At 46.0% G+C, this 12,395-nt stretch overlaps 1 protein-coding gene across 1 annotated transcript in view; it reads right to left on the reverse strand.

Annotated features, from left to right (window-relative positions):
- Window positions 1-12,395, reverse strand: part of PRKCG (protein kinase C gamma) — a 56,678-nt gene that overhangs the window by 20,491 nt on the left and 23,792 nt on the right. Inside the window, exons 3-5 of the mRNA XM_084805587.1 lie at window positions 8,914-8,996; window positions 6,078-6,189; window positions 4,792-4,923 (exon numbers count right to left, since the gene is read on the reverse strand). Of these exons, the coding sequence (XP_084661713.1) occupies window positions 4,792-4,923; window positions 6,078-6,189; window positions 8,914-8,996 (327 nt within the window). The remainder of the gene's footprint in view (window positions 1-4,791; window positions 4,924-6,077; window positions 6,190-8,913; window positions 8,997-12,395) is intronic.

Raw genomic sequence — 12,395 nt, forward strand, 5'->3', positions numbered from 1 at the left:
TGTGAGCCAAGAAAGTTGCTGTGGCAGCAATTGCTACCACCCTCGTATGTGGGGGGAAACGTGAAGGAGATAGTAGAGGGGTGGGTGAGGAAATCCCCTTCTGTCAAGAAAATGGCCGTGATGGCTTTCTTCTCGCCACCTACACGCCGGGTTCCAGGGTGGAGGGAGAAAGGGAGCGAGAAACTGTGCAGGGGAAGGTGTGAAAAGCAGAGGCGGGGGATGTCAAGTTCTGCAGCTAGGAATAGAACCCAGGCGTCCTGGCTCCCAGCCTCCACTAGTTCAATCAATCCCACTGTTCACCCCAGCCAGATTGAGGCCTCCTGCTTCCTGGTTGTTTGCCTTCTGCCTCAGTTTCACAGGACTCTCTTCCCTCCTGAACAGCCCAGGTCTGCTTCCTAAGCTCCAGCCTCATCATCTGGGTTGGCTGTTTTGATGAAGAGGGGGGAGGAGGAGGAGGAGGAGAAGGAGGAGGAGAGGAAGAGGAGAAGAGGAAGAGGAAGAGGAAGAACAACAACAATGACAACAACAACAACAACAATTTGAATCCAGACCTAATCATACTTAGAGTAAACACACTGAAATCAATGGGACTTAAGTTCATCATAACTAACAAGTTCCATTGATTTCAATGCGTCGAAGTATGACTAAGTCTGGATCCAACCTGTTGTTGTTGTCAGTATTTAAGGTAGGTATGTTTAAGGTAGGTATGAAGGAGGAAAAGGAGAAAGAAACAGAGAAAGGATTGTGTGAAGAAATATGGGTAGGGCCGTGTATAAATGCGCGCACGCACGCACAGATTCTGCATGGAGATAGGTCTTGTACCACAGCCAAACTAAGCCAACTCCCATGACCTATATGAATCAGTAATATTTTGCGTGAAGTATGCAAATTGAGCAATGATGCATGTATTTACATCAATTATTCTGTCCCTGCCTGCAATGGGGAGAGGGGGCGGAAAGCTACGTCGGGCTTTTAGTTCTGGCTTCAGACTACTAGAGGTCTCCTGGAGCACACTTTGCTGACCATGTTCTGAGATTTCACCTCCCATTATCCCAGAACCATATGCAAAGTGGGACCACTGGGGCCACTGCCATGCGTGGAGCACTCGCTTGCACCAGCTAAGAATTTTTCAAAGAACAGGACTTTTAATTTGTGGCATGGTGGTTTCTCTCTAAAGAATGAGGGCTTGTTTTTTGAATAGGGAAAAAAAAACAGTTAAAAGAGATCAGTGGTGGCTGGTCTCCACCGCCGCCCCCTGCCAAAAGTGGTAGTGCCCCAAACAACTAAGGGTGCAATCCAATGCTTTCTACTCAGGAGTAAGTCTCACTGGGTTTAATGAGACTTATTCACAGCAGGTAAGTGTGTGTAGGATAGCAGCTTAAAATACACATAGACACTCAGGCTTGGTGACGGAGCTCTAGGAAGTTTCTATTGGCTAGGAGGAAATGACTGACTTTCCATTCAGTTTTTGGAAGCCCCCTGCCCCAAAGAAACATGGCTGCCTTTGCAAGAGAGGAAGGCTGGCTACAGTCCTGCATTATCCACTTTTTTTCATGTCTGAAAGCTGCAGATAGAAGCATTCATGGCTTGTGGGTTTTTCTAGCTAGCCAAAACATGATAACAAGATGCTGGACTAAATAGATCTTAGGCCTGATCCAGCAGCACTCTTCTTATGTTCTTATGAAAGTATGAGGGCAATGCCTGCCAAGACTGACAACATCAAGGAAGGGGTTGAGTAGAGCATCTGAGTAAGCTCTCTGGGCTTCAATGCCCTTAATAATTCTTCCTCTTCATGCCTAGCAGAACCATAATAAATTATACATAAAGACAGAGAGAAAAAGAAAAAGAAGAAAAAAACAGGATTCTGGAATGTATAGTTAGCAATGGCAACTCTTCAGCAGTCGCATCTCTATGAGGCTAACTCTATGTGATGCACAAATGGAAAAACAGCTTTGGGAGGAAGGAATTTGGAGCAGAGAAGCAGCAGGGAAGGGGGGTACTCAACCCTTTTCTTCCCCTGCTGTTTCCCTGTTCAAACTTGCCCTTCCAAGTTTTTCAGATTGATGAGCAGCAGATTCAGGACAGATGAAAAAAAGTACTGCTTCACATATTGAACTCGTTTGCACGATCAAAACATCCAGGGCGCAATTTCCATAATCACTGCCCAGGAGCAGCTTGTCATCTGAACCTGGGTGGCATGGCTTGTTGGAGGGGGGAAAAACCTTCCAATAACCCATGGGCTGTTGTAGGGTTATAGAAATCGTGCCTCATACGCACCACGATTTAAATAAGCCACCATGGGTTATTTTGATTATGTGAACCACGCCATCACGTAAGGCCATTCGCTTTAAAAGGGAGCATAGGAAGCTGCCAGATACTGAGTCAGGCAATTGGTCCATTTAGCCCTTGTGGACACTGACTGGCAGCTTCAGCTCTCCATGGTTTCCGAGGTACACTGTTCAGAGGCAGTATACCTCTGAATACCAGTGGCTGTGGTGGGGACTCGGGAGTGGGGCAACCAGGAAGTATTATAGCCTGGAAGCATCTGGGGTGTGTTTCCACGCTATCAGCTTTGCCTGGCTTGCAACTTTGTTGCAATGTTTCCCCAGTTGCATCTGCTCCTTTTCCAGTTTCCACAGTGCTTAAAGTCCCAGCTTATCATTGCTGTAGCCTGGGGCTCTGTGCTGTTTCCACTGAGCTCTAATCAAATTATTTTCTTGATAGCTGGGTGGAGTCTGGGCTGGATCTGATTACTTCATCCATGTTCCCGCTGCCTCCTCTTGCTGAGTCCCTGCTCCCTCTCCCCCTTCACTGACAGAAAGATACTTCCGGGTGGGGTGAGGGGATTGGAAGTGAACGTCACCAGACTGGAAGGAGCTGCTGAACCAATCAGAGAGGCTCCCCTGCCCCCCAGGCTCTACTCCCCTTAATGGCAATCACGGGAATAAGCCTCACTGACCACAATGGGAGTTACTTCTGAATAGGCTTCCCGGATGTAGGCCTGATTCCGCCCATTTTTTTCCCTTTCCCTCTAAATAGCAGGCTACCACATTAGCAGGCACCCCTAAGGCTACCTTATTAGCAGGCACCCGCTAAGTCACTATCTCATTATCACACTATTACACAAGTCTTCCATCAATATGCATACCCTCCACATCAGTATGTTGCTAGAACTCTATCACTTAATCATGAAATAGCACTAACACACATTTGTGTTATCGCGCGATAGCGCTATCATGCGATAGTGAATCACTCCGGGGGTACCTACTAACTCCTGTTGAGGTCAAGGGGGCTTGTTCCGGAAAATGCACTATCGCACGATAGCACAAATGCGTGTTAGTACTATTTCGCAATTGAATGATAGAGTCATAGGAAGACACTGACATAGAGGGTGTGTATATTGATCGAAGACCTGCACAACAGTGTGATAATGAGATAGTGACTTAGCATGTAATATTAAAACTAGACTATAGTGCTTGTGACATTGTTTACCTGGTCCGAACAACACAAAGGAATATTAGCCGTGGATCCTCCCCACTTGTAGTTCTGGGGAAGCGACCTGAGATAAACCTGATTTTCAGGCTGTAATGGGAATACTTGCTTGCCCGTGATAGCAAGCTTATACACATTAGCGTTCTAGAGCTTATTTTCAATGATGTTTTAAAAGTTGGTCCTTCGGCATCCTGCTCCAAAATGGCAATGAAACTTCCTGAAAACAGGAAGGGAAAGGGTTGAGTCACTGAGGTAACGAGTGACACACCCACAAAGGCTGGGCTATGATACCAAACCCAGTGTGGTTGTGGAAACAGGTCAGTAATGGAGCCAAAGTAAGCTGGAAAAGTCAGACTATAACTAGTCTCAGAAGAAGCAATTTTTCCACGATAAAATACAGGGCTGGTGCTGAGTGGCCACGATGTCATGGAAACACAGAGACCTCACCGCACAGCCAGACTGGAGTAAATTGCTGGTGGAAACACACCCCTGGTTGGCCACTGTGGGAAACTGAATGGTGGACTAGAGGGGCCTTCAGTCTGACCTAGCAAGGCTCTTCTTATGTTTCTGCATCATTGCCATCACCAAATGTGTGTTTGCTCTCACAAATACACATTTTGAATATGGAGGGGAGTGATTTGTAAGACAGAACCTACTGGTGGGGAAAGCGTTAAGCAGTCCTTCCTGACATTGCATCTCCTCTCCAAATTCCAACCTCCCAAACCTGCTTACCTGTTTGAGCATTGGGGCCATCTTATGTGCATTCGTGTTTCAAGTGTTGAAAGCCCAAACCAAATTAAGCATCCTGAATGTCTCAGTTTTCATTTTTTTTAAGTTTATACTCATATACCATTGTGATAAGCTTTGAACATTAGCTCAGCCAGTAGAGAAGGACTGAGCAAGACTTTCCCTGGCCAGAAAGCAGAGCCTCAAGTGCCCATCACATCTAATTTGGCTCTTAAATGTAAGAGACAATGAACAGCAGCATAAAAGCATCAGAAGAGTTCTTCCCTTAGCTCACCAAAGGCCTGGGCAAAATGAGCCATCGTAATCTGCCATGCAAAAAAACAGAAGAGATGGAGCCAAACTTTTTTTTTTTCTGGGGAGTGCATTCCACAACAGGGGCATCACCACAGAAAAGGCCCTATTCCTGGTTGCCACTGAACTAAGCTCCAACATGGGAGTGCCCAGAGCAGGGTATTCAACAAAGATAGTAATGAATGGGCAACTTCAGATGGAAGCCCGTGATACTGTACCAATTCTTCCCCCAACCCCCATCACTACTATTCAAGATCTTACCAGTCACACGGATCTCATCACTCCCAAATGTCTCAATGTGAAGTTGCAGGCGTCCCCGGCGTTCTGTGTGGTCCACACCACACAGGCTGGGCACACAATGGACACAGCGTTTGTGCACATTCATCTCGCAGCCTGCAAGGGGCGAAGAAGTGGGCAAGTTGGATGGGATAGATAACCATAGAGAACAACACTGTTCCTTGCTAGGTTCGTGACGTCTAGTCAATTAATTGGTTGGATTAACTGAAATAAAATAATAAATAATGGTAGAGAATAGGGCTGTCACCCCATCACAGACATCTTAGTTGATTAATCATATGAATTTCAGTTGGCTGATCTATTTAATCAATTTGTTTTAAAAAGTATTTGTTTATATTTTCTATGTACCTCTCTATACATATGTTGCTTAAGCAAGCATTCAAAAATGGCATCTCCAACTTGCAGTCTGAAGTGGTACAGTGTATTCTACCACCTCAGGCTTCTACCAGCCCATTCTGCTGCACATGTGGATCCAGCCTAAGTCACAACTAATTTTAACTAGATTAAGGCCATGCTGTATAATATACTGTATAATACTGCCTTATCAGGTCATTTTGTAAGACTAATTGGCATTTGTACAGGCCTTCTCTTATATGCTCAAAAATATGCACAGACACAATCTCAGCCATTGTTGTGGCATCCCTGTACAGTAGTATAATATTATTATTACTCCCACATTGCAGATGTATTGCTGAGGCTTAAGGACAGAAGTTTACCTAAGCCCACCCAGTACATTCATGATGGATCTGAGATTTGAACTGGGGATTTCCTCTTCATAGTTCATGCCCTTAACCTCCAGGTCACAACAGCCCTCTGATGAAAGAGACTTCTGTTCTGGAGAGCCCATGCCAGAAATTAAGTCTTTCAAGCAGGTGTGCAGAACCCCAGGCCTGGGGGCCAAGTCTCCTGCGGTCCCAACCTGGCTCTCCAGGGTTCCCCAGATGTCCATGCTCCCTTTCCCCCAAACACTAATCATTTGGTGGTTTCCCAGTTTTTTCCCCATTCTAAAATCTTGAAACACTCCCTCCTAAGGCTTAGTTCTGGCAGTAAGAGCTTTCAGCTAAAATATGCTGGTCATTTGGCTCCACCCCTTTTGCCTTCAGTCCTGCCCACCACTGAAATGTGGCCGCTGGGAGTTTCTCTGAAATGGACTACAGCCCTCAGCTGGAAGAGGTTCAACACCCCTGCTTTAATGTCCCATTTGCTGCAACAAACCACAGAACTTTGGGGAGGGGGGGATGGTGACTCACAGGTGCATTTCATCCCCTGGTGCACCAGCCCATAGAGGAGCGAGCCGCAGTGATCACAGAAGGTTGGGCTGCTGTAGCTATGGATTTTGAACTTATGCTTGTTCCGGGGATCCTGTAAAAGGAAATCCACAGAAAGCGCATCATCAGTGAAGGTGAGACACTATACCAAGGTTAGGCAACCTGGTGCCCTCCAAATGTTTTGGACTACAACCCACATAATCCCTGTCTATTGGCCATTCTGGCTGGAGCTTATGGGAATTGTAGACTAAAATATCTGGGGGACACCAGGTTGCTTACCCTGCACATTATTCTCTGTCATGCAGCAGCCACATGGGTCTTGCCCCATTTCCATTCCAACCATCACCTCTGGAAACCTCTGTATTATACTTTTGTTAGGGGAGTCTCAGCACCCTTGCTCTGTATTTTAGTAGTTGGATGTAAGAATGCACAGATACTGAGAAGCCTGTGAAAGGCAAAGGCATGGTTTTGCAAGTGAATTTGCAGTTTGTCCACAAGTAAAAGGGGCATGTTTTGGAGAGTGTTGCCCATGGACTGTAAACAAGTGTGAATACCCGTGAAAAGGGGGTGCATAGTATACGTTCCCAGACTGCTAGGAATGGGTTTTAGTGCGACAGCTTTCACCTCCACGAAGATCATTCTTGTGGCTCTTTGTGTTATATGATTGTTGTTGAAACTGTGTTACCCTCTGCTTTGATATGGATGTTTATATGTGTTTATACTGTTAATGACTGGTGTTTTAAATTGTGGTTTCAATATCTTTTAAACTGAATTTAAATTTATTTATTGGGTGACTGATAAATGAAGTAAACAAACAGGCTTGGACAGGTGAAGCTGCCTTATACAGAGTCAGACAACTGGTCCATCTAGCCCAGAATTGTCTACTCTGACTGGCATGGAGGTTGTCTGAGACAGGGTTGCGTGCACACATGCGCACACACACACACACACACACACCCGCTCCCAAGGATCAAGGGCAAAGTTTGGGCATTCTCCTGATCTCTGCTCTAACTGGGGAAGCTCAGGTGGCGGTGGTGGCCAAGAGTGCTTGTTACCAGCTTAGGCTAGTATGCCAACTGCAACCCTGTCCAGGGAAGATGAACCTTGCTTCCGTTTTCCACACACTAGTGACATCCAGGCTGGACTACTGTAATGCACTCTATGTGGGGCTTCCTTTAAAGAAAGTTCAGAATCTTCAACTGGGGCAACATTTGAGTATTAGTGGACAGCTAGAAGGTCAGAGCATGTGACACCTATACTGTACCAGTTGCACTGGTTCCTGGTGCATTTCCAGGACCAATTTAGAGGTATTGACTTTTAAAGCCCTAAATTGCTTTGGCCAAGTAACCTGAAAGATTGCCTTCACCCATATCAGCCTGCCCGCACTCTTACATCACTATCCAAGGCCCTATTTATGTGCCTGCTTGTGAGAATAATTAGGTTGGTGGACACAAGGGAGAGGGCCTTTCGGCAAGGGCCCCATACTTGTGGAACTCAGTTCCAGTGGAGGTACGTCAGGCCCCATCTTCGCAGGCTTTTAAATGGGCCCTAAAACACTATTTGTTTCCTTTTGCTTAACTAAAGATTTTATTGGACTGCTCTGTATAGGATGTGGTTTTAGCTGTAATTATTTACCTTTCCCAGTACCTGTTGCCCAAGGGCCAAATTACACATGACACTAAACGCAGCATTATGAGTTGTCAGTATTTTTCTTTTATTCTAAATACAAGTGATGTGGCACACCAATCAGGATTGGGACCATGGTGTATGGAAGGCTTAACCCTTCTCACCCCACACACCAAAAGCTGCTCTGAGCCCCAGGAAGGAAGCTCCTATTGGTGCCAACTTTCAGTGGGAGCTTCCCTTCCAAAGCTAATAGTAGCTTGTGGGGGGCATTTTTTTTGTTGGGACCATAGCACAAGAGGAAAGGATCCACCCCCCGATCCTGGTCAAGCCCTCATGCAACTGTGATTTATTTATTTCTTTTTAAAGGTACATGCCATTTCCAGTGACATATTTAGCATCATGTGTAGTTTGGCCCTAACATCCTTTAACTGGAGATGCCAGGGAATGAACCTAGAACCTCGTACACAGAAACGATGTGATCTGCCACTGAGTTATGGCTTATAAGCATCCATGGAGATCTATGAGTACACATTTCTATGAGTACAGATGTGCACACATAAAAACATGTAATTCCGTGTGCCTGGCTGCACAAAACACTCTCAACATTAGCAGCAAAAATGAGACACCTGCAACATGAAATTTCACATAAAAAGAAATATAATGGGTTAAAGCCTAGTAGTGTGTTTGCATGCAAAGAGAATTTATACATATGATGTGCACAAAGGGTCTACCTTTAAAGACATGGGCACCAGTCTGCACAGGACTTGAGAGGAACATCTTCCCACAATGGAACATGTGGCTGTGCACATGAAAGGGACATATGTGTCACAAACATGCGTGTCTCTGATGTTGCATGGCATAGGCCTCGGCCTATGCATCTGAGGGCACATCCGGAGATGGCTGTGTAAATGTGTGCACACACAGTTGTGTCTGCAATTGAAGGAACAAGGCAGATGAGGCAAATCCTCCCATCTTTTCCCATGCCTCTCCTAGGATTCCAGGCCAAGGACAACAGAAATGGGACAGTGCATGAAGATATCCACTCCCTCTGTCAGCAGTATAAATAGCAAGGAAATGGGGACGCTCACCTGGAGTGGTGGAGAGGCCTCAAGTCCTGTTTCCCGAGGCCTGCCCACAAGACTTTGCCCACTAGAACTACACTCGCCTCTCTGAGGACCCAAGAGTCACTTACATCTGTCTGGGGCCCTTTCCCAGCTCCTGGACACTCGAAAGTGACAAATTCGTGGCATCTCTTGTGTAGGACAAAGCTGCACACTGAGAAAAGGGAGAAAGAAAAAGGTGGGGGGCATATATGGCAAGGTAAGGGGCAGGGGGAGAGGGGAAAAGTGTGGAGGAAAGGAAAGGTGGGGGGAAGTCAAGAAAAGAAATAGTCGTTATTCTTTATTGTTGGGAAGCCTATGTCAGGACCACACTTGTCCAAGAAAACTCTGGCAGCACAAAACACGAACATTTGAAGTTATCTTACGCCAGCCTTCCCCAACCTGGTGCCCTGCAGATGCGTGTGACTGCAACTCCCAGCATTCCTCAGCCAGCATGGCATTGGGGAATGCTGGGAGTTGGCAGTCCCACACATCTGGAGGGCACCAGGTTGGGGAAGACTGCCTTATGCTAAATTAGTCCATCTAGCCCAGTATGGTCTGCATAGAAACATAGGAAGCTGACTTATATTGAAGTGCTTTGCACAATCAAAACAGCCCACCATGGGTTGTTTAAGCCACAGTGGGCTGGGCTGCATGGGGCTGAGGTCCGGGAGGAATTTGCATATTCAACATCTAGCCACGGCTTGTCGTGTTGTGTGAACCCAGAGATGATGGGTTATGTGAGGATTATTTAACCCTCGCATAACCTGTGGACCCCACGTTCATCTGACATAATAAGCCATGGCCAGGCATTGAATATTCAAAATGGCTGCCAGCCTGTGCCAGCACATGCCACAGCCCCACTGTAGGCTGTTCGATCATGTGAACCAGCCCATTTAGTCAGACCATTGGTCTATCTAGCCCAGTACTGTCGACACTGGGGTTGTTCACACAACACACTAACCCACACTCAGCGGTTGAGTGTGGGGTTTTTTGAACCATGGGTTAACGTACTGTCTGAACACAGCCAGGGTGTCTTGTTAACCATGCAGTGTGGCTTATTTTTTTGAACAAGCCACCTTGAGAACCCATAGTTTGTTGTTGGGTTATTCAGGGTGGTTAACAAGCCACCCTGGCTGCATTCAGAAAACATGATAATCCACCCTGTGGAAAACGTGCTGTGTTCGGACAACACTCTAACCCATGGTTCAACATACAACCCATAGTTAAAAACAACCCACGCTCAACCACTGCGTGTGGGTTAGCATGTTGTGTGAACGGACCTATTGATTGGCACTGGCTCTCTGAGGTTTCAGCCACGCATTTTTCCTGACCTACCAGGAGATGCCAGGGACTGAGTCTGGGACTTTTTCCATGAAAATATGTGCTGTACCACTGAGTTATGGTCCCTCCCTGGCAGTGGCTCTCTAAGATCCCTTCCCTAGCCCTGTTACAACTTCATTTCTTAAACACTGGATAAGGCAGAGATTGAACCTGAAAAGTTATGCACACAAAACACAGGTGCTCTGCCAGTGAGCTAAGGGTCTTCCTCCCTGAATTATAAACTTGTACTCCATGTTAAATGCTCTGGCGATACAATTGCCCCTGTGGTTTCTGGCACTCACAGTCACTACAGTCGATTAGAGTCCCTTCATCGCCAATAGGCCTTCATTTAAATGGGGCGGGTGGAATACTATCCGTTTACCAGCTAAACATGGGTATGCCAGACTGAATAAATATTATTACATCTACAGAACTTCTTTTTGCTGAAGGGTCGAAAGTGGACCTGGGGTGCTTCCAGACAGAGAGCTCCTAGTGCTACCAATGAGAAGGCATTGTACAGCTATTCCATCTTTTCTTCGCTAACGGATTTTCTGCACTAAGAAAAAAGATGGAAGAAGTGATGGGAAAACGCAGGAGGGTTACAAAAGGAAGACAACGTCTCCCCATCCACCAAAACCCAGCAAATGTGGCAGGGCGATGGTGCAGTAAAAGCCTTATATGGAACCATCCCTCGTCACACAGCAAGACTGACTTGTCACAAGTCTACTTGCAAATGGAAGTAGAGGAAGATTTTCAGATGGAAGTGGAGGAAGATTCCAAGGCATAACTCACCACCAACACTCCAAAACGTCTACACCAGTCTAACAGACTCATGTTTGGTACTGAATCAGTTCTTGCTATTTGGTATAGAGCAATGGATCAAGTTTGGCAAGGTATCCCAAGAAGACAGTGCTATCCAGATGATATTATGACAGGTGAAACTTTGGAAGAAGATCTGAAAATCCTGCAGATGGTACTGAACCGTTTAGAAGAGTCTGGGTCATGAGCCAACTCTGAATTTTGTTTGTGTGTGCCTAGAATTTTTTTTTTTTTTGTATTAGTAAATATCTTACCAATAAGTGAAAACTAATCTTGAGTGTATACCCAAGGTCTTCTACAAAACCCAACCAGATGGAACTTGTGGAGTGGGCTTCCTGGAGAAAGGAGCGCCTGGGTGTTAATCTATGAGTGCAGGTGCAGGGTGAGGGGGTGACTTTGCTCTCCACCCCCTTCCCCTCACTCTCTCTCTCCTGCCTTCTGCATCTTCAGGCCTGAGATTTGGAAGATGGGTCTCCATGGCAACAGGCGGGGGACGAATCCACAAGTACCCAACTCAGCGGGGGAGAGGGATTGGACCGAGTCAAAGGAAGGGGGTAGGGATGATGTTTGCTCAGGCACACACACAGAAAGAATCCAAGAGTCCTGGTTCTCAGCCTCTCACCCTAATTATTTCCACCTCTTTCTCCTCCCACCAGAGGCTTTTCTTGGAGGCATCCTACTATGTCACCTACTGGCTACAATTCTAAAATCTTTATCACTGTAATGCCTTTATTAGACCAACCAGAAGATCACCAAAAATGCGCAAGGTTTCGAAATCACCAGATCTCTTCATCAGTAAATGTTGTTAAAAAGCAGGTTGCGGGGGGTGGGGGGGTTAAGGGAGGGGTAAAAAGGCGACTTCATGGTTTAATCATATTGTCCACATGTTCAGATCCTGCTCCGCCAGCCCCCCAAAACACCAATTGTTTTCCTTTATGGTCTTTTAGTTGGGCTTGTAAAAGTATTACAGCAACATGGATTTTGGGATTTTTCTTATAGTCAACATGGCTACTTTTGCCCTTTTGTGAGACTTGGAGAATACCATATTTAGCCGTTCTACATCAAAACCCTACAATGGAGGACAAGGATTTTACACCACCAGAAACTGGACTTCATTCACCCCCTCCAACCACTTCAATTAACTAAAACCTAGAACAGCATCTAAAATTACCTCCTGCTTTGTTACTATGAAGACTGCTTAATTTCTTTCTGTAACCCGCCATGTGCTTTGATTAGGATGGAAAGCACTCCTGAGTATAGCTGGACTTATATTCCCCAAAATGGAGGATCCAACATTCCCCCCTTCTTCCCAGCATAAACAGGGTCAGCAAAGCCCCCCTGTAACTATTACATGACTTGCAGACTCCTCCCCCCACACTATATCTGGGACTAACTAGTCTGGATTTCCAAATGATATGAGTTCACCATCTAG

The sequence above is a fragment of the Heloderma suspectum genome, chromosome 6 (genome assembly GCF_057233095.1).
Source record: "Heloderma suspectum isolate Gila_16-S chromosome 6, 16-S_ref, whole genome shotgun sequence".
Lineage (NCBI taxonomy): Eukaryota > Metazoa > Chordata > Lepidosauria > Squamata > Helodermatidae > Heloderma > Heloderma suspectum.